A 19,914-nucleotide genomic window follows, 5' to 3' on the forward strand; every position below is an offset into this window, starting at 1 on the left:
CAAATGCTGAGTGCAACCCGCAATCTCTACCTAGATCGCAAAAATGATACGCATAAAACTCCTGGGAAAATTTCGCCAGAGTTTTGACGCACAATGGCTATCAACACAAAATAACCATTGTCCTGCAAGCTCAATACAATGAGCAATCAATGCGCATCAAACTACACTCAATATACATGCATAAGCTCTGCAAACCTGTGTCCAACAAATGCTCACAAAGAGTACCACAGGTGATCATACATGTCATCCATAACCAACCTCTGCACTTGCTCACAAGATCTACTGCTCACCACATAAGCATACATAGAGCATTGCCCGCTCAAACACCATGTATGCAAGCCACAATACTGCAGAAGAACCACTCAACTACAGCTGGCAACACCTGTGGGAGTACTAGACTCAACATGTACCTGGGAGTCAAACCCGATCTTGTAACACCTCATATGTGCCTGCTACCTGTAGTGTACACGGGTAAGCTGTCTGCAGCAAAGAAAACAACAGAGCCCAAAACTGTCATGAAACACAGTCTCTGTGTTTTTAATTTCAGACCCATCTGCACTTCGAATCAGAAAACGATTCCTTCTACAAAGTCGTAGAGCTCAAAGCCAGCTCCGTTTTGAACCAAAACGTTTTGGAATCGGAGCTCTGTAGCTCAAGTTATGAGCAAAACAGTAAACTACTGTCAAACTGCCAAAAACTGAACGACTTTCTTCTGTGCTTCTTTAAGCTCATAGAAAGGCTCAAACTCACTTCCCACCTCGATGCGTGAGCTGAATGCATCAATCTCACAATGCTTCCATGTCTATGGAAGCTCCAAGCTCCAACCTGTCGTCGATGTAGCCGTTGCAAAGCTTGCCCGAAGAGGGAAAATGATGTACACTGTGGGCTGATCTGTAGAGAAACTCTGATCTGTGAGCACTAGGAAGCTCCTGAGAGCTCTCCTGCAAGCCTCTGTATGGATGTCCACAAACCTCCTATATTTATTTGCTCAGATCTGTGACCTCTCCGCCATAGCTGACGAGTTCATCGCGAAGCCGTCCATCTACGCTCTCACACTTGTCGCTCTGATACCAATTGAAGGGGATCGGGGAGCACCACAAACGGAGAGTGAGAGAGAGAGAAGGAGAGACACACACGATGTGGGTGGGGAGACTCAAAGAGTGAGCAGCCCCCTATACACTTAGGCTGGGTTCACATTGAGGGAGCGGAAGAGAGGCTCCAAAATTTGGTTTTCGGGGTGGTAGAGTTAGGTAATGCACACTTCCGCCACCCTTTTGTTCACATAGAGGGTGGAAGAAAAAGTCACTCGATGTTCTTCCACCGGCTTGTGTGAACATTGGGTGGCGGCGGAACACAAAGTGAAATGAAGAAGCATTTGACATTTGTATCAATAAAGCATAGTACAAACCATAGCATAAAATTTAATTAATTGAACGCATATATTACAAAAGCATTAACTTGAAGATGATGATGAATCTAATTCCTCTAAAGCCTCATTTCCAAAAAATTCTTGGACATTCATCCGTGGTTGCTCTTTGTACATTGCCTTTGCAATACTGTCTCGCCTCTCGGAGCCTACTCCAAGGTCATTGGAACCTCCTTCATCGCTCCCTTGAGCACGCTCCATAGCCTCCTCTACTCCGATTTCCCGTGTTGCCATGAGCTCCATCATGGAAGTAGCACCTACTCTTCGATCCTCTGTTGCACACCCAACGTGACCCGCCAATTCTGCTTCTGCCTCTCGCACCCACTCCATATCAAAAGATTCTCCATGGTGGATACAAAGGTTGTGAAGCACAAGACAAGCTGCTACAAGATCTGGCACATAGCATAGATTCATGTCACATCTTTTTAACAAAATTCTAAACCTTGCCTTCAACATTCCAAATGCTCTTTCAACTGGCATCCTTGTACTAGATTGAATGAAATTCCAGTAGTACTTGAGACGTGACAGCCCTTCTTTGCACCCTTTGAAAGGCACTAGCATATATGGCCGTGCCGGATAAGCGCAATCACCAACTAGACAATAGTTGCCTAGGTCACCTTTTGCACATCTTTGACCTAGCTCACTTCTAGTGAAATTCAAGGAGTCATGCACTGATCCGGCCCATCCAACATCATAATTCCATATTGAACAATTAGCAGATACGGTTAGTTGCAGCAAAATAGAGTGGAAACCTTTTCGATTGAAGTAGTCGACATGGTTCTCCCTTGGGGCAATGATGGGAATGTGGAAACCATCTATCGCACCAACAACAAAGGGGATTCCTCTTGCAGCCTCAAACTCACGCGCCAATGTCGCAAGTCGAGAGCTTGTCGGCCATCTGATGTACAAATCCCTAAGGCCAGATTTCACAATTGCCTTGCAAAAATCAAGTACAATTCCACAAGATGTACTCTTCGCACATCCATAAGTGTCACCGAGGCCCAAGAGACCATCTCCAGTAGCAAGTCTGGTAAGAGCGATTGCTACTCTATCTTGTATTGGCACAGCCTTGCGAAAGTTTGTGGATTTCTTCTGCATGAAGGGTGCAAGCTTTCCACAAAGGTAATTGAAGGTTTCTTTGCTGACCCTCAGACGCCTCTTGAACATGCTAGCATTGTAAGCACTTAGGAGATAGCATCGAACAAAGCCTTGTGGACGTGGGTATGCCCACGCACGTCGTCGTTCATGACCACTTCTTCGGTTGGCGATCTTCTTGAGGCTTACAAACCGTGCCATGCCCTCGCAAACATGCAACCAAGTTTGCACCATGGACTCATCATTGCAAAAGCTGGGTTCCTTTAGCAATTCATAAATGGCTAAAGAACACAACCATGCACAATAGAGAGCCATTTCCTTGGATATGGCCATTTAATCCTCCGAACATGTTGAAATGATGCAAGATATTTAGCACGTGGTCTACTTTAATTTAGAACATTTTTTTCATACTTTGAAAGCTGGAGACATTAAAAGAAGAAAGCTTTGAAAGCTTTGACAAATTACAACCAAACAGTGGAAAAACAATGAAGCTGTGAGAAAACTAGTTGTCACCCCCCCTAGACTCCTTCAAAAAATCACTCATAGTCATGCGCATTGCAGCTAGTATATTGAGCCTCTCCTTCTCCAAGGCAATATTCTGGCTAGCAGTCTCTTTGAGATGCTCCCAGAGAAGTTTCCCTGTACCGGCCATCTCGGCCAAGGACTCCTCGTACTTCGGAGCGACTTTACGGGTAGAGGACAGAGTGGGTTGGGTCTTCTCTGGATTTGGAGAGGGGTTTTCTTCTAAGGTGTCACCATTTGTTGGGGTAACATCCTCCATTGTGGATGAAGAAGCGTGGCTAACAGGAGTAACAGTGGCTCTGGCGTGGTAGTATTCATCCACTATGTCGAACCATTTGCATATATGCCTCCTATCATTACCAGAAATTGAGTTATGGACTTTGTCCTGTCGGTATTGTTGCAATACTGCTTGCCACTTTTTGCGGCAACTTTCACTATCTTTATCAAATTCAAGGTAAGTGGCGGCTAGTTTAGTAGCCACCTTTGCCCATAAATTGATCCCTTGCTTATTGAACTCCTCATTCATGCCCCCCCGGATATGAATGAGTTGGTCCACCCACCAATCTTTCCACTTTCTTTTCTTGTTGTCGCCGTCGTCATCGTCTCCCAAGTCGATGGTGCTCTTCTTCTTCGAGGCTTTGGGCTTCTTTGTTGTGGTTTGGTTTTGTAACACAACCTCTTCATTGGTGGCTTCTTTCCTCTTCGTCGGTTTGGCACGGCTTGCCTTGTGTTGAGAAGCTCGCATGCCATTAGGTGTAGGGTTGGGTGATGGAGTGGACGCCACATGATCGGGGGCGGCATCCATATTGGAGTTAGGACTAGTGACACTCAAAGGGGGTGAGGGATGAGAAGGATGAGTAGCCATAGTCGAATGTGGGCTATGAGCATTTAGAGTAGGAGATCCATAATTTGGGGGTCTAAACATAAAGGGAGAATTAGGAGAGATGGAGGGAGAATTCATCATGGCTTGGTAGCCATGAGGTGGCATATGGAAAGAAGGGTGGGGGAATGGGTAGAAAGTGGATTGAGAAAATGGAGGTTGGGAGAGAATAGGGTCGTCGTCTTCCCGTTGGGAGTCGATAAACTGATTTGGGTTGGAATCCATGGTACCTACAACGCAAAAAAAAAACAATGTTAGGGATGTGCACACAAAGTTGAAAACAATGCATTAAAGTGAAAATCGTAGAATTCATAGCGACCTTGATGAGTTGATTTGCACCGCCGTCGCCCTCTTAACGCTTCAACCCTACAAGAACACCATTTAAAAAAGGTTGGTACATCATAGAGAAAATCATGTTAAAAAAAGTTGGTACATCATTCTGAAAAGCCCTCAAATGTAAATGATTGAGCATGGCATTGAGCTTGATTGAAGAAGCCTTCAAATGTAAAAGGGAGAATCTTCAAATGAAAAAGGGAGAGGCTTTTACTATGTGCTGCACCTCAAATATGAAAGCACATGATGATCTCCTTGATCTCTGTGTTGATGTGACAGAGCTAGCTTGAAAGGCTATAAAATTTGCCATTTTATAGGGGGGGGGGGGGGGGGGGGGGGGGGGGGTTCTTTTGTGAAAGTTGCACAAATTGAACCGTTTTTTATTTTTTTAAGGAGGGGTGTCTATTTTGGAAAAAGTTAATGGTTGTGAACGTTGGCTCTCTCTCCTCTTTCCTACGTGGAGGCTGGAAGCGCAATGGGCAAGGGGGGGGGGGGGGGGGGGGGGGGGGGGGGTCGGAAGAGACGAGGGCTGTGGCTTCCATGTGCTGGCAATCAATTCCGTGCCCTGCCGCCGCCCACTGTGAACGGCTTCGCTGACAGGGCGTCCTGCTATTGGCTGCGCTAAAAGTATGAAGCTCTGCCGCCGCGCAGTCTGAATCCAGCCTTATGCTATGTATAAGGTATACAAGTCAGTGGGCGCCCAGACTCTGGGCGGCCGGGCAAGGCACAGACGCCTATACCCCAACAGTGTGCTTGGAAATTGGAAGAAGAGGTGGACATGTTGATGGTGATGTTTTGGAGCATGTGTTGAATAGCTTAAGCTGTCGATCTCCCCCTCTTCTCCCAACAGTGGTATCAGAGCTAACAGGTTCGAGTTAATTGGCATCAGATTTCAATTGCAAGAAGGGAATTTCTCGTATGGACAATCTCGAAATTGCAATTTATCAAATTTGCAATACAAAGACTCAAGGATTTGTGGAAATTCAAAGCTTAATCGGTCAAATTTGCAAAACAAATTTTGCTTGGTCGCTAATCGACGGCGGTGAATCGGCGACTAATTGCAAGCGATTTTCAATTTCGGCTTCATGATGGTCAAAAGACGGTATGTCGAGTTTCAACTTTCAATTTTAATGCATAATCATTGCGGATTGTGAAGGCAGGAAGAAAGCAAAAAGGCATGCAGGGTCGGAAGATTCTTGGTTTCTAAAAGTACTTGCAATCGAGTAATTGGTTTCTCATGGAGGACGGTATCGGAAAGAATAAATAAAGAGGAAGAAGGATGATACATTCTGTGGGTGTTGCATCTCGCATGAGATTCTATGGTATATGACCCTTGCCGCATACAATCACCTGTGCCGAGCTTCATTAAAGTCGGTAACCTTACTCGCAAGCTACTCAGCTTTCTTGCTCGCGGGAACGAGGCCCTACATACAATCAATATAGACTGCAACCGTCACCAAAGCACTGGAGATTGCCCTCAAAAGGGTGGCACGGGACCTCTGGATAAAGTGCTCACCCTGCAACCACTTCCCTCCTCTCTCTGCACGGTGCTCGGCACCTCTTGCCTGTTCGTGGCGCTGTCGGCTACGACTTGCAGTTCATGGACAAGGTTACACACCTTTTATAAAAGGTGTGGCCTTAAATTAAAAACACAGTGGCCGACCCCCCAAAATTCCAACATTTTCTCAGGCACACCTTTCTCAGGCACCCAAGATTACGGAACAACTTCAAAATCTGCAACAGTTAGTGACATTTGAACGCATGCAAAGGCAAGAACTTGAAGATAAATCATTGCATTCCACACGCAGCGAATCTGCGTCGGCACCCAAGAAAAACAAAATTAGTAGAAAAGCCTTCACTTTCAAGGATTTTGATGGCATTAAAGATGCTAGCACGGTTCTAGCATGGGTTAGTCAACTAGATGACTATTTTCATGATGAGGACTTTCCCGAGCATGAAATGGTAAAATGTGCATCAAATCATCTCACTAGCAGCGCTGCATTGTGGTGGAACGCCACCAAACAGCATGGGAAAAGACCACGCACGTGGCATGCATTTAAAAAAGTGTTTTTACCCCAATTTTTTCCCACACAGTACAAAGCTAAAGCACGCCGTCAATGGGATTTAATTCGATAGGGTCAAAATGAAGATGTACAGGGTTACACTGACCGTTTTTGTAATTGTTTAATTCAATTGCAAACTATTGAACATGTTAGGCACAGGAAATTGAAGCGTAAGTACATATTAGGCTTGGCACTACAAATTGGTGCTGAGGTAGATATGTTTGAACCAGATTCTCTATCAAAGGCTATGAATTTGGCTCTCAATGCAGAAAAGAAGAAAGGTGCACAACCCTCTCACAGTGATGAACCTGCTAACACTAACCGCAACAAGAGACCTCCTTTCTCTACTAACTTTGACAGAAACAAACACCAAAGCCATACTTTTTTTAAAAGATGTAGATTCCACAATTCTCCTACAACTGCTCAACCTCATACAAGCAACAACAACACCTAGCAACGAGGCAACCAAAATTCTTTCCACCAACGTTCTCCTCCAAATTCTAATGGTAACAAAAAGGTGAAGTGTTTTAAATGCTTTCAGTATGGTCACTATGCAGATAAGTTCCCAAATGGTCATGCTAAGGACAATGGTCAATCCAATCGCCATTCCAATGGAGTCAACAGAAATTCAAGTCAAAAACCCTTCAACAATAACCACCCCAACGGAGCTACTCTTAACCTCATCGAAGATGCTACACCCGGCGACAACGAAGTGGAAGCTAACTACGCTAAGGGATATGATCATGATTATGATAACGATGACAACCCATCCTCAGGTACTCTTATATCTCCTCACACTTTGTTTAAAGTGTAAGGCACTATTAAGGGTGAAAGTGTCACCATTTTGTTAGATGATGGTAGTAGCGATGACTTCATTTCCACATGTTTGGCAGCGGCAACTATCTCTCTCTGAAATCTCATCACCTCATAAGGTCAAAACTGTTTCTAATTATCAACATTTTAATTGTAAAACCTAAATCACTGTTGAAGTTTGCATTGGTGAATTTACACAAGCACGTACATTTCTAGTAGCACCATTGCATGGTCTATGATTTTGGGAATGCCATTTCGTCATGAATTTGACCCGTTGATTAATTATAAAACATGTACAATGTCTCTCACTCATAATAATAAAAATTTCTCCATCCAAGCAACATTGGCACATCAAAAATTTCCTCTCCTCTCTAACACTCAAGCCAAAAGAGCAATTCGAAAACAGGGGAAAACATATCCAGTATTGGTAAATCAAATTTCTGCTCAAACTGAAACTTCACGTAACTCCACACACGATGAATTTCTCTCACAATTTAAAGATTGTTTCATGCATGATCTGCCACCTGGAATTCCACCATCATGACCAAAAGACCACAAAATTGATATTATACCAGGTAGTGAACCTCCTTGTAGAGCACCTTATCGTGTAAATCCTACCGCACAGAGGGAAATACAAACTCAAATCACTGATTTACTTGGCCGAGGCCTAATCCGACCTAGTAGTTCACCAAACGGAGCTCCAGTACTTCTTGTCAAGAAGAGAAATGGAACCTTTCGTATGTGTATCGACTACAGGGCTTTTAAAAAAATCACCATTAAGAATAAGTTTCCTATTCCTAGAGTGGATGATTTATTAGACAAACTGAAAGGGGCAAACATCTTCAGCAAAATTGACCTCAAATCAAGGTACCATCAAGTTAAAATGTTTGAACATGATGTCCACAAAACTGCTTTTAGAACACAAATTGGACACTATGAATTCCTTGTCATGCCATTTGGTTTGACAAATGCACCAGCCACCTTCACACGTTGTTAGGAGTTTTTTGGAGCAAGGGATTGCACATATGTACATACACATGCATGGTGCATTGAATAAAGGATTGCCCATTTTCCAGAGCCAGGTGGTTACGTGGGGCCCACATGTGTACAGGTAGGACAGCGTGTACATACTACGTTGATTATCACTATCACCAGTACCAATGTGTTTTTTCTATAATAATGAGGAATTTGGCAGCACATAAACATTCTTGAGGAATCTATCCACGGGCCGACGACATGAGGTAAGCAGGTGCGTCAGATGGCATCTAGTGGCATCAGGAGGTCGAATGGAGTCAATACTTGCACGTGGATAAGTACGAACAGGACGTGGATGTTTTCGTGTGATAATTATGAAAAAAGGTCATAATGAAGACCATCTTTTGGGGCCACTTCACGTGGTGGCGGTGTCAGGAGTTTTTTTAAGCAAAGGAATGGGGCTTATGTACATACACATGCATGGTGCATCGAATAAAGGATTACCCAATTTCCATAGCCAGGTGGTTACGTGGGGCCCACGTGTGTACAGGTAGGACAGGGTGTACATAGTGCAGCGATTTTCACTATTATCAGTACCAGTGTGTTTTTTCTACAATAAGGAGGAGTTGGTAGCGCGTGAAACTTCTCGAGGAAGCTATCCGTGGGCCGACGACATGAGGTAACGAGGTGCGTCAGATGGCATCGAGTGGCGTCAAGAGGTCGAACGCGGTCAATACTTGCACGCGGAGAAGTATGGACACGACGTGGGCGTTTTCTTGTGATACTTATGCAGAAAGGTCATCATGAGGACCACTTTTTGGGGCCACTTCACGTGGTTGCGGGATGCATTATTTGGAAAAACTGAGTGCCAGGTGTGCGGATGATGCAAAAAGGTGACAACTATGCACTGCGAGGTCAGTTTTTGGCATGTTCGGGGTCCGTTTGAGGTCATCTAAAAGGCCACGGGTGCCCTACTAATAAAGCTAAGTGTGAGAAGAGAGGAGGAACAGCCGCAAGTGTGTTTTTGCTGTTTTTGGAGCATTTTTTGGCCCTAAACTGCTCATCCGAGATCGAATTTGAGCACTGTGACATTGTAGGGTGGGGTTTTTTGGGCGTTCTGGACGCAGTGGCGCTGTCCATTTTGCCAAATTCCTCACATATTTTTTGTTGTTTTTCTGTGTAATCTTCTCTGGTGAGTGAAGCCTCTGCTTAACTTTGTGGTTGTATCTGGTGTATTTCCTCAATACTGTGTAAACTATTTGCCCCATTGGTGTTGGGCTGAGCTTCATTGAGTCTAAACAACAGCAATTTACCTCCTTTGAGCTGAATTGAGAGTGTGTGTGTGAGTGTATATGTGTGAGTGATGAGTGGGCAAGTGGAAAATCTCTCTCTTCTCACTCCGTCTGTGTGTTTCCTGTCTCGGCCAGGCTGGTTGTGTAAGCCGAGTGGTGCCCCATAATGTGTGTGTGTGTATCATCCCAAGAGTGTGTGTCGGGTCATTATAGAGGCGTTGTGTGTGTTTCCATCCCGCTCACATTCTTTTGGCGCCCCCACGGAGGATCTTCTTCGAGTACCTTCTACTTCGAGCTTCGAGCTTCGAGATTCGGGATTACAGGTTGCAGGTTGGAGATTACACATTACAGGTTACAGGTTACAGGTACAAGTACAGGTAATTCACACAGGTATAGGTAGTTGGAGTACAGTGATATACGAGCAGTGATGTCACTTGCAGTTGTTGTGGGTATGCATCACTTGGCGCTTGTTTGAGCGCATTGTCTGTTGGATTGTACGTTACTTGTGGAAACTGCCATTGTACGCCTTTGTGGAGCCATATTTGGTTTTATTTGGCAGTCCCAGCGAGTTCTGAGACTTGGTGTGGAAAATAGTCATTTCTGAGACTTGACTATACACGATTTGCATTAGCCTTCGTGTGAGGGTCGATAGCGTGAGGTTTTTATTGAGCTAGGGGATTCTCAAATGTGGAGATCCTTTTGGTGATATAGGTAGCTGGAGCACCCTTTTTGTGACCTCGCCATAGGCTATGTTCTAGTGAGTCCTATTTGATGCTCGGGTTCTATTGTTGACAGTTTATGCATATATATACAGTCTATATTTTGGGTTCCTACTGCTCTATTTCAGGGGAAACTCTGCCAAAACTTTTCCAAGTTATGATGGCTGGTTTTTTGGTCTTTTGAGCCATTTATGCTGTTATGCTGCTGGAATTTTGGCAAAATCAGAGGATAAGTCAGGTGTGCCTTCTTGGGAGCTTCATGGTTGGCTTTAATGGATGATCAAAATGGCCCTCAATTCACTCCATTTCATTTAACTCAAAGAATCCAGATAAATGTTCATGTGTCCAGGAAGATTTTTTTCCAGCAGCGCATAGTCTTTATGTTCGGGCCAAGAAGATTACGAGAGATCTTGGAATGTCCTTTGCCTGTTGTAATTCCGATGATCAACTATGAAAACTCATTTGATGTGCATGTGTTTGTCCTTATCTAAAGTTGAGCTCCATTGAAGTTTCTGGGGATTGGGTAGTCAAAATTTTTGGGTTCTTGCACGTGTGTTCAAAGGGGTTCTCAAAGCATTGTAACTTAGGTAGCCATGGCTTTCTCTTATCCGGAGTTTCATGGAAGAAGTGATGAAGATGTGGAAGATTTTTTGGAAAAGATGGAGGTTGCCTGCATTAGCAACCAGATTCATGACCCTGCGCAGATGTTACGTCTTCTCCAAATTTTTTTGAAGAGTGATGCACGAGTCTGGTCCAAAACATTTGAACAGGAGTTGCGTGCAGCGGATCCACCTGTAAGATTGAGTTGGGACAATCTAAGGCATGGGTTGGAAGTGGAGTTTGTGAAGATAGAAGATCCTGACAAAGTGTGGCAAGAAGTACAAGGTTTGGTGCAAAAGGAAGGTGAGCCACTATATGCGTACATACGTAAGTTCTCATTGGCATGGGAGCGGATGTGCAAGGCCTAAGCACCACAGGTACCCCCGCCTGACATGATGAAGAAGGACAGGTTCTTGGCTGGTCTTTGGGAGAATATACGTTGGAGAGTGGAGCTAAAGAAGCCTAGGACATATGAAGATGCACTAGAGGTAGCAAGGAACAAAGAGTGGAAGCTGAGGAAAATGAGCCAGTTAGGGGTGGAGTCTTTGCCCATGAGGTCTGAATTTCAGCCTATGGACTCTTTACAAGGTCGCCTGTCAGGGGTTCATCATGAACCAGTGGTTCCTGTTACTACTCAGGTTATGCCAGCAGTGGTCACTACATCGGTGCAAGATGATGGGCTAAGGCAAGACATGAGGCAAGTGGTAGATTTGATGAAGAATCTCAGCCTAAACATGCTAGGTCAAGTGGGAAATAATCGAGGTCGAGGGAGGTTTGCAAATCAGCCAGGAGGTGAAGAAAGGCCTAGGAATGGTGTTGGACAAAGCAATGGTAGGTTTTGGAGGCAGACGCCCACATGTTACAATTGTGGAGAGTTGGGTCACATCAGCCCGCAATGTGATAAGCCACCAAGCATGGGGGGAGACATGTATCCATTGCCAAGACAGGTGCTACCTAGGTCAAATGATTATGGCATCGAAATTAAGGGAGACGAAGGAACCAGTGGACTGACCCAAGAGGAAAAGGGAAAGACAAAAGTGCTAAGTGTAGTCACCTTGGAGAAGGCATCAAAGCTAGAGGATACATTAGTGATGCCTATTGGGAAGAGGACCACAGAGGAAAAGGAAGGAAGAAGTTCCCCACGTCCTAGTAAGAAGAAAGGAAAGAGCCATGAAGGCGAGGATGTCAAGGCCAAGAGAAAAAGGAGAGCTCGTCGAAAGTTTCATGTTTCAGATTTTCCACTAGGGGATGGGCAATTAAGCTATGACTTGAAGGAGGATCTGACAAGCAGAAAGGCAGATGTTACTTTTGGGCAGCTTATAGAGATGGTGCCTAAGCTAAAGCGACAGTGGAAGAGGATAGTTAACCCAATGGAGAAAGAGCTAGAGAGAGGTTCAGTAAAGGTGTTGGCAATGAATGAGCTACCAGACATTTTTCCAATAGTAGATGTGTGGCATAAAAGGAAAAATTTGAGACAAGGTTATGTGGATGGCGGAGCCCAAATATGCGTCATAACACACTCATGCGTTGAGAAGATGGGTCTCACAGTGGCTGGGGTGTCAGGTTTTCGGATCAGATTGGCAAACCATCAAAAAGTAAAATGCTTGGGTGTTGTAAAGAGCTTAGAAGTGGATGCATATGATGCAAAGGCAGTGGTTGATTTTCATGTGATGCCAGCAGGGTTGGGAGCATATCCTATTATACTGGGCAGACCATGGTTACGTGCAGTGGGATCTGTTCAAGATTGGCGACATGGTACGATTAGCCTCTATGGAAAGACAGGTACCAAGAAGTTTTATAATATGGACACAAGGAAACAAATAGAGGAGCTTTATGAAGATGAGGATGAGTCTAGTGATGAAGACTCTTCCACAGTGACAGATGAGGACAGTGATAGCACTACCAGCAGTGATGAGGATGCTGATGTTGCATTTCTTTTGATGGACAAAGAAATCCAGGAGTTTGGTTTAGTTGCATTTGCGAATGAGGTTGAAGATGAAAGTGAAGGGCCTTATGAAGTGATTGAAGGGCTGATGCAAACCAAGGTTGAGTTGTCAAAGAAGCAGGAATTGATGACACAAATGATCAGTGGAGACCTCTCAGCTATGGAGAAGGATATATATTTGCACATGCTGGCTAGTTTTCCTGATTTGTTCATTACTTCATATGAAGAGATCAGAGGGTTCAAGGGCGAAGAGATGCATATAGAGCTGAAAGAAGGTGCTAAGCCAGTGCGGCAAAGGCTAAGAAGGATGGGTCAAGAGCAAATGGAAGCCTTGCGAGAAGAGATGGACTAGTTATTGAAGGCAGGGTTCATAGTCCCTGTGGAGACCACAGAATGGGTGAGTCCAGTTGTAGTCAGTCCAAAGAAGGATGGGAAGTGGATAATTTGTGTAGATTTTAAACCCTTAAACTCAGCCACTAAGAAGAACCCATATCCTCTTCCATTCATCGATAAGATCTTGGATTCAGTGGCAGGTTATGAGAGGTACAGTGTGTGTGATGGTTTTTCACGCTATTTTCAATTGAAGATTGCTCTTAAAGACCGCACAAAGACCACTTTTATTACGACATGGGGCTGCTATTTCTACACAGTATTGCCATTTGGGTTGTCAAATGGACCTTCCTTCTATCAAGAGAGAGCAAATTGGGTGTTGGAACCATTCATTGGTAGTTGTGTTAAAGCTTTTATGGATGACTTCTGTGTTTATAGCAGCAGGGCTGAACACCATGAGAAGCTGCAAATGGTATTGGCTCGATATGATGAATGTGGAGGACAACTAAATCCAAAGAAATGTCATCTAGCTCAGGCAAGGGTGAAGTTATTGGGCCACATGATGTCAGAAAATGGCATTGAGGCTGATCCATACAAGGTTAAGTCTATTATTCTTCTTCCATCACCTACAAGTACGGAGCAATTGGCAACTTTTATACACAAAGTGAAGTACATGGCATGGTTTATTCCATTTTCTTCGCAACTTCTTTATCCATTACAGCAAGTGGCAAAGCATGATCCATTGCAATGGGATGACAAGTGTGAAGAAGTGTTTCAAGAGGTGAAAGAGGTGTTAGGGGGGTTGTCAGCCATGCAGGCTCCTGATTGGGAGAAAGTGTTTTATGTAAATCCATCAGTAGGGGATGATGCCATTGGAGCCATGCTATTGCAAAAGGGGAAGGGCAGCCATTATATGAGGCCAGTGTATTGTGCAAGCCGAGTGAAGTTGGTAGCGGAGAGAAAGTTCTCGGAAGTAGAGCTAGTGATGGCCAGTGTAATATTTGCTTGTCGACGATTTCGTCATTACTTGCTACCATGGCCTTTTGTTTTCTTGACGAGTTATGCCTTTTTGCCACAGTTAATTAATGGTACTAACATGTCAAATGTGGTGAAGAAATGGGTAATTGAGCTGCAAGAGTTTGAGTTCTCTTTTCTAGTGGAAGATAGTACAAGGGCTACCCTAGCTAATTTGTTGACCTACAAGGAGAATCCCCTTATTGTTATGGAAGAGGTGGTGAGAAAGGTAGTTGAAGAAGTGCCACAGATCAGCAATGCACATGTGTTGTTCTTTGATGGTTCATACAGAAAGAGCCATGATGCAGCTTCAGGGGGTATAGCACTTTATGATCCAGAGGGGAAGCTAGTATGCAAGAGAGGGTTCAAATTGAATGCTCATAGTAACAATGAGGCTGAATATGCTACTCTGGAAGCCGGATTACACATTTGTTTGAAGCATGGGGCTCGAAGGTTGAGCATAAAAGGTGATGCCTTGTTAGTGGTGAAGCAAGTGCTGGGTGTGTGGAAGAGCAAGAACACCTCATTGAAGGAAATGTGCTTCGAATTAAAGGCCTGTTAAAAAAGTTCGAAGCATGGATCATCAGACACATTGAACGTGCTCTAAATGGAGAGGCACATGAAGCAACTCAAGGCATGATTGGGGAGCTATTTGTGTTGAGGACCACTTTACCTCCTTATCATGGCCAGGAAAGTTTGGCTCAAGAAGAGGAGTTTTTGCTAACAGGAATCATTCCAAAGGAGATTCATAAGTCTAAGAAGTATGGTTTTGTGCGTAGAGCATACAGGTACAAATTGATTGGTGATGTCTTATACATGAAAGGGGTTGATCTCGTGTTGAGACGTGTACCTTGGCGAGGGGAGCTTTATAGAGTGTTGGAAGAGAATCATGAAGGCGCATGTGGTGGCCATTTTGCTCTAAAGATAACCTTGCATAAGATTTTGCAAGAGGGGTATGTATGGCCTAGCTTGCACAAGGATGTTCACCATTGGTGTAGGTCTTGCAATAGGTGTCAAGCATTTGGGAAGAGAGTGTTGAAGCCAGAGCTACGAAAAACCATTATGGCGTTTGATGTGTTTGAAAAGTGGGGGATTGATGCAATAGGCCCGTTACCTATCACAAGCAGGGGCAAAAGCTATATTTTGACGACAGTGGACTATCTCTCTAGATGAGCAGAGGCTATAGCAGTAAAACACATCACTGCAAAGGATGTGGCAAAATTTGTGTATGATGATAAATGTTGCAAGTTTGGGGTGCGATTAGAGCTACTTTCAGATAAGGGGCAAGGATTTAGAGCTAAACTGCTAGACTTCTTATGCACAAAGATGAAGATTATGCATCAGCATACCACTCCTTATTACCCGCAGTGTAATGGCTTAAATGAAATATTCAATGGTGAGTTGGTACAAATTCTTTCTAAAGTGACAGAGCACCAAGGAAAGAATTGGGATTTGGAATTGCCTAGTGCATTATGGGCTTATCGTACTTCGGTGAAGACAGGTACAGGGTTTTCTCCATTTCATTTGGTGTATGGAAAGGAAGCACTATTGCCTGTGGAAGTAGAGTTGCCTGCGGTCAAGATGTTAGAGAAGTTGCTTGGGCCGCCTAGTGATGCATTCGAAGAGAGGCTCTTACAGCTACAAGAGGTTCAGCTGGAGAGGATGAGTGCATTGGAACATTATGGGCAAATGCAAGATAGGGCTTTGGCAAAGATAAATGAAAAGGTCAAAAGTAAGGGTATCAAGAAGCATGACTTGGTTTTGCGCTACAACAGTAAGTTGGACAACACCTTCCAAAAGAAGTTTCAAATTAACTGGGAAGGCCCTTTCAAGGTAGTGGAGTGTTTCTCGAATGGTACATATCAGTTGGCTAACCTGGATGGGGTTCTACATAAGTCAAGGGTAAATGGATTGCATCTTAAAGTGTATCAAGCTAGATTGATGATGGTGGAGCAGGATGAGCTGTCTATGGAGCAAGTGATGTCTTCGAGGGATGAGGAGACCTGTGATGCGGCGAGTCTCATATCTCTCTTTGCTGCTGCTGATCATGAATGATCTAGCAGGCTAGGGGATGGGCAAATTATGTCAGGAGTTTTTTTGAGCAAGGGATTGCCCATATGTACATACACATGCATGGTGCATCGAATAAAGGATTACCCAATTTCCATAGCCAAGTGGTTACCTGGGGCCCACGTGTGTACAGGTAGGACAGGGTGTACATAGTGGAGCGATTTTCACTATTATCAGTACCAGTGTGTTTTTTCTACAATAAGGAGGAGTTGGTAGCGCGTGAAAATTCTCGAGGAAGCTATCCGTGGGCCGACGACATGAGGTAACCAGGTGCGTCAGATGGCATCAAGTGGCGTCACGAGGTCGAACGGGGTCAATACTTGCACGCGGAGAAGTATGGACACGACGTGGGCGTTTTTTTGTGATACTTATGCAGAAAGGTCATCATGAGGACCACTTTTTGGGGCCACTTCACGTGGTTGCGGGATGCATTATTTGGAAAAACTGAGTGCCAGGTGTGCGGATGATGCAAAAAGGTGACAACTATGCATTGCGAGGTCAGTTTTTGGCCTGTTCGGGGTCCGTTTGAGGTCATCTAAAAGGCCACGGGTGCCCAACTAATAAAGCTAAGTGTGGGAACTGAAAAAAGGGAGAGAAGACCAGAAAAAAACGTGGAGAAGAGAGGAGGAACAGCCGTAAGTGTGTTTTTGCTGTTTTTGGAGCATTTTTTGGCCCTAAACTGCTCATCCGAGGTCGGATTTGAGCACTGTGACATTGTAGGGTGGGGTTTTTTGGGCGTTCCGGATGCAATGGCGCTATCCATTTTGCCAAACTCCTCACAGATTTTCTGTTGTTTTTCTGTGTAATCTTCTCCGGTGAGTGAAGCCTCTGCTTAACTTTGTGGTTGTATCTGGTGTATTTCCTCAATACTGTGTAAACTATTTGCCCCATTGGTGTTGGACTGAGCTTCATTGAGTCTAAACAACAGCAATTTTCCTCCTTTGAGCTGAATTGAGAGTGTGTGTGTGTCAGTGTATATGTGTGAGTGTTGAGTGGGCAAGTGGGAAATCTCTCTCTTCTCACTCCGTCTGTGTGTTTCCTGTCTCGGCCAGGGTGGTTATGTAAGCCGAATGGTGCCCCATAATGTGTGTGTGTGTATCATCCCAAGAGTGTGTGTCGGGTCATTATAGAGGCGTTGTGTGTGGTTCCATCCCGCTCAGAGTGGGATGCATTATTGGAAAAGTTGAACGCGAGGTGTGTGGATGGATGCAGCAGGGTGACAACTATGCACTGCGAGGCCACTTTTCGGCCTGTTGGGGGTCATTTGAGGTCAACTAAAAGGCCAAGGGTGCCCAAGTAATAAAGCTAAGTGTGGGAACTGAAAAACCTGAGAGAAGACCAGAAAAAACGTAGAGAGAAGAGGAGGAGGAGCCGCAATTGTGTTTTTGCTATTTTTGGAGCCTGTTTTGGCCATAAACTGCTCATCTGAGGTCGGATTTGAGCACTTTGACATTGTAGATTGGGGTTTTGGGCTGTTCCGGATGCAATGGAACTGTCCATTTTTCCAAATTCCTCACTATTTTTATGCTATTTTGGATGTGTAAGTTTCTCCTATGAGCAAGGCTTCTGCTCCAATTTGTGATTGTATCTGGCGTATTTTACCCATATTGTCTGAGCTATTTGCCCCATTGGTGTTGCCCCAAGCTCAATTGTATCTAAACATCAGAAATTATCCTCTTTTGAGCTGATTTTTTTGGGTGTGTGTGTGTGTGTATGTCTCTCTCTCTATGTGGAGTGGGTAAACGGATAGTCTCTCTCCTCTCACTCTATCGGTGTGTTCCCTGTCTTGGCCAGGTGGATTGTGTAAGCCAAGTGGTGCCCCTTAGTGTGTGTGTGTATCATCCCAAGAGTGTGTGTGTCGGGTCATTATAGAGGCATTGAGTGTGTTTCCATCTCGCTCACATTCTTTTGGCGCCCCCATAGAGGATCTTCTTCGAGTATCTTCAGCGTTGGGATTACAGGTTGTAGATTTCAAATTATAGGTTACAGGGATAGGTACAGGTACAGGTGATTCACACAGGTACAGGTAGCTGGAGCAGAGTGATACACTAGCAAGTGGGAGTCACTTGCAGTTGCCATGGGTATGCATCATTTGGTGTTTGTTTGAGCGCATTGTCTGGTATTGTACGTTACTTGTGGAAACTGCCATTGTACACCTTTCTGGAGCCATACTTGGTTTATTTAGAAGTTGCAGCCATTTCTGAGACTTGGTTTGGAAGATAGTCATTTCTGAGACTTGTGGTATACGAGATTTGCATAAGCTTTCATGAGAGGGTCAATAGCGTGAGGTTTTATTGAGCTGGGGGATTCTCAAATGTGAGATCCTTTCGGTGATACACGTCGTTGGAGCACCCTTTTCGTGACCTCGTCATAGGTTATGTACTAGTGATTCCTACTTGATGCTTGGGTTCTATTTTTGGCAGTTTATACATACATATACAATCTATATTTTTGGTTCTTACTGCTCTACTTCTGGAGAAACTCTGCCAAAAATTTTCCAAGTTGTGATGGCTCGTTTTTTGGTCTTTTGAGCCATTTATGATGTTATGCTTCTGAAATTCTGGCAAAATCAGAGGATAAGTCAGATGTACCTTCTTGAAATCTGCATGGTTGGCTTTAATGGATGATCAAAACGGCCCTCAATTCACTCCTTTTCATTTAACACAAAGAATCCTGATAAATGTTCATGTGTCCACAAAGATTTTTCCCAGCAGGGCATACTCTTTATGTTTGGGCCAAGAAGAGTAAGGGAGATATTGGAATTCCATTTGCCTATTGTAATTCCGATGATTAACTATGAAAACTCATTTGATGTGTATGTGTTTGTGCTTATCTAAAGACAAGCTCCATTGAAGTTTCTAGGGATTGAGTCAGTCAAAAGTTTTGGGTTCTTGCACGTGTGTTCGAAGGGGTTCTCAAAGCATTAAAAATTGGGTAGTCATGGCTTTCTCTTATCCGGAAATTCATGGAACAAGTGCTGAAGATGTTGGAGACTTTTTGAAAAAGATGGAGGTTGCCTACATTAGCAATCAGATTCACGATCCTGCACAGATGTTACGTCTTCTCCAAATTTGTTTGAAGAGTGATGCACGAGTTTGGTCCAAAGCATTTGAAGAGGAGTGGTGTGTGGCTGATCCACCTGTCAGATTGAGTTGGGACAATCTAAGGCATGGATTGGAAGTGGAGTTTGTGAAGATAGAAGTGGCAAGAAGTACAAGGTTTGGTGCAAAAGGAAGGTGAGCCAGTAGATGCGTACATACGTAAGTTTTCATTGGCATGGGAGCAGATGTGCAAGGCCTTAGCATCACAAGTACCCCCACCTGACATGATGAAGAAGGATAGATTCTTGGCTGGTCTTTGGGAGAATATACGTTGGAGAGTGGAACTAAAAAATCCTAGAACATATGAAGATGCATTGGAGGCGGCAAGGAACAAAGAGTGGAAGCTGAGGAAAATGAGCCAGCTAGGAGTAGAGTCTTTGCCCATGAGGTCTGAGTTTCAGCGTCTGGATTCTTTGCCAGGTCGCATGCTAGGGGTTCATCATGAACCAGTGGTTTCTTTTACTCCTCAGGTTATGCGAGTAGTGGTGACTACAGCAGTGCAAGATGATGGGCTAAGGCAAGACATGAGGCAAGTGGTAGATTTAATGAAGAATCTCAGCCTAAACATGCTAGGTCAAGTGGGAAATAATCGAGGTCAAGGGAGGTTTGCAAATCAGCCAGGAGGTGAAGAAAGGCCTAGGAATGGTGTTGGACAAAACAATGGTAGGTTCTGGAGGCAGACGCCCACATGTTATAATTATGGAGAGTTGGGCCACATCAGCCCACAATGTGATAA

General features: G+C 44.3%; 2 protein-coding genes across 2 annotated transcripts; both read right to left on the reverse strand.

Annotated features, from left to right (window-relative positions):
• Positions 1-1,453: 1,453 nt before the first annotated feature.
• Positions 1,454-1,882, reverse strand: LOC147440617 (uncharacterized). Its single transcript, XM_086483797.1, has one exon. The coding sequence runs from the start codon at positions 1,880-1,882 to the stop codon at positions 1,454-1,456; it is 429 nt and encodes a 142-aa protein (XP_086339923.1).
• A 1,141-nt stretch (positions 1,883-3,023) lies between these two features.
• LOC147440618 (uncharacterized) lies at positions 3,024-3,908 on the reverse strand. Its single transcript, XM_086483323.1, has one exon. The coding sequence runs from the start codon at positions 3,906-3,908 to the stop codon at positions 3,024-3,026; it is 885 nt and encodes a 294-aa protein (XP_086339449.1).
• Between the last annotated feature and the right edge of the window lie 16,006 nt (positions 3,909-19,914).

Source organism: Adiantum capillus-veneris, chromosome 15, assembly GCF_014529385.1.
Source record: "Adiantum capillus-veneris isolate H3 chromosome 15, ASM1452938v2, whole genome shotgun sequence".
Taxonomy (NCBI): Eukaryota; Viridiplantae; Streptophyta; class Polypodiopsida; order Polypodiales; family Pteridaceae; genus Adiantum; species Adiantum capillus-veneris.

Excerpts from the sequence above, each read along its gene's own strand:
- LOC147440617 (XM_086483797.1), bottom strand. The coding sequence starts at position 1,882 with ATGTTGAAGGCAAGGTTTAGAATTTTGTTAAAAAGATGTGACATGAAT.
- LOC147440618 (XM_086483323.1), bottom strand. The coding sequence starts at position 3,908 with ATGGCTACTCATCCTTCTCATCCCTCACCCCCTTTGAGTGTCACTAGT.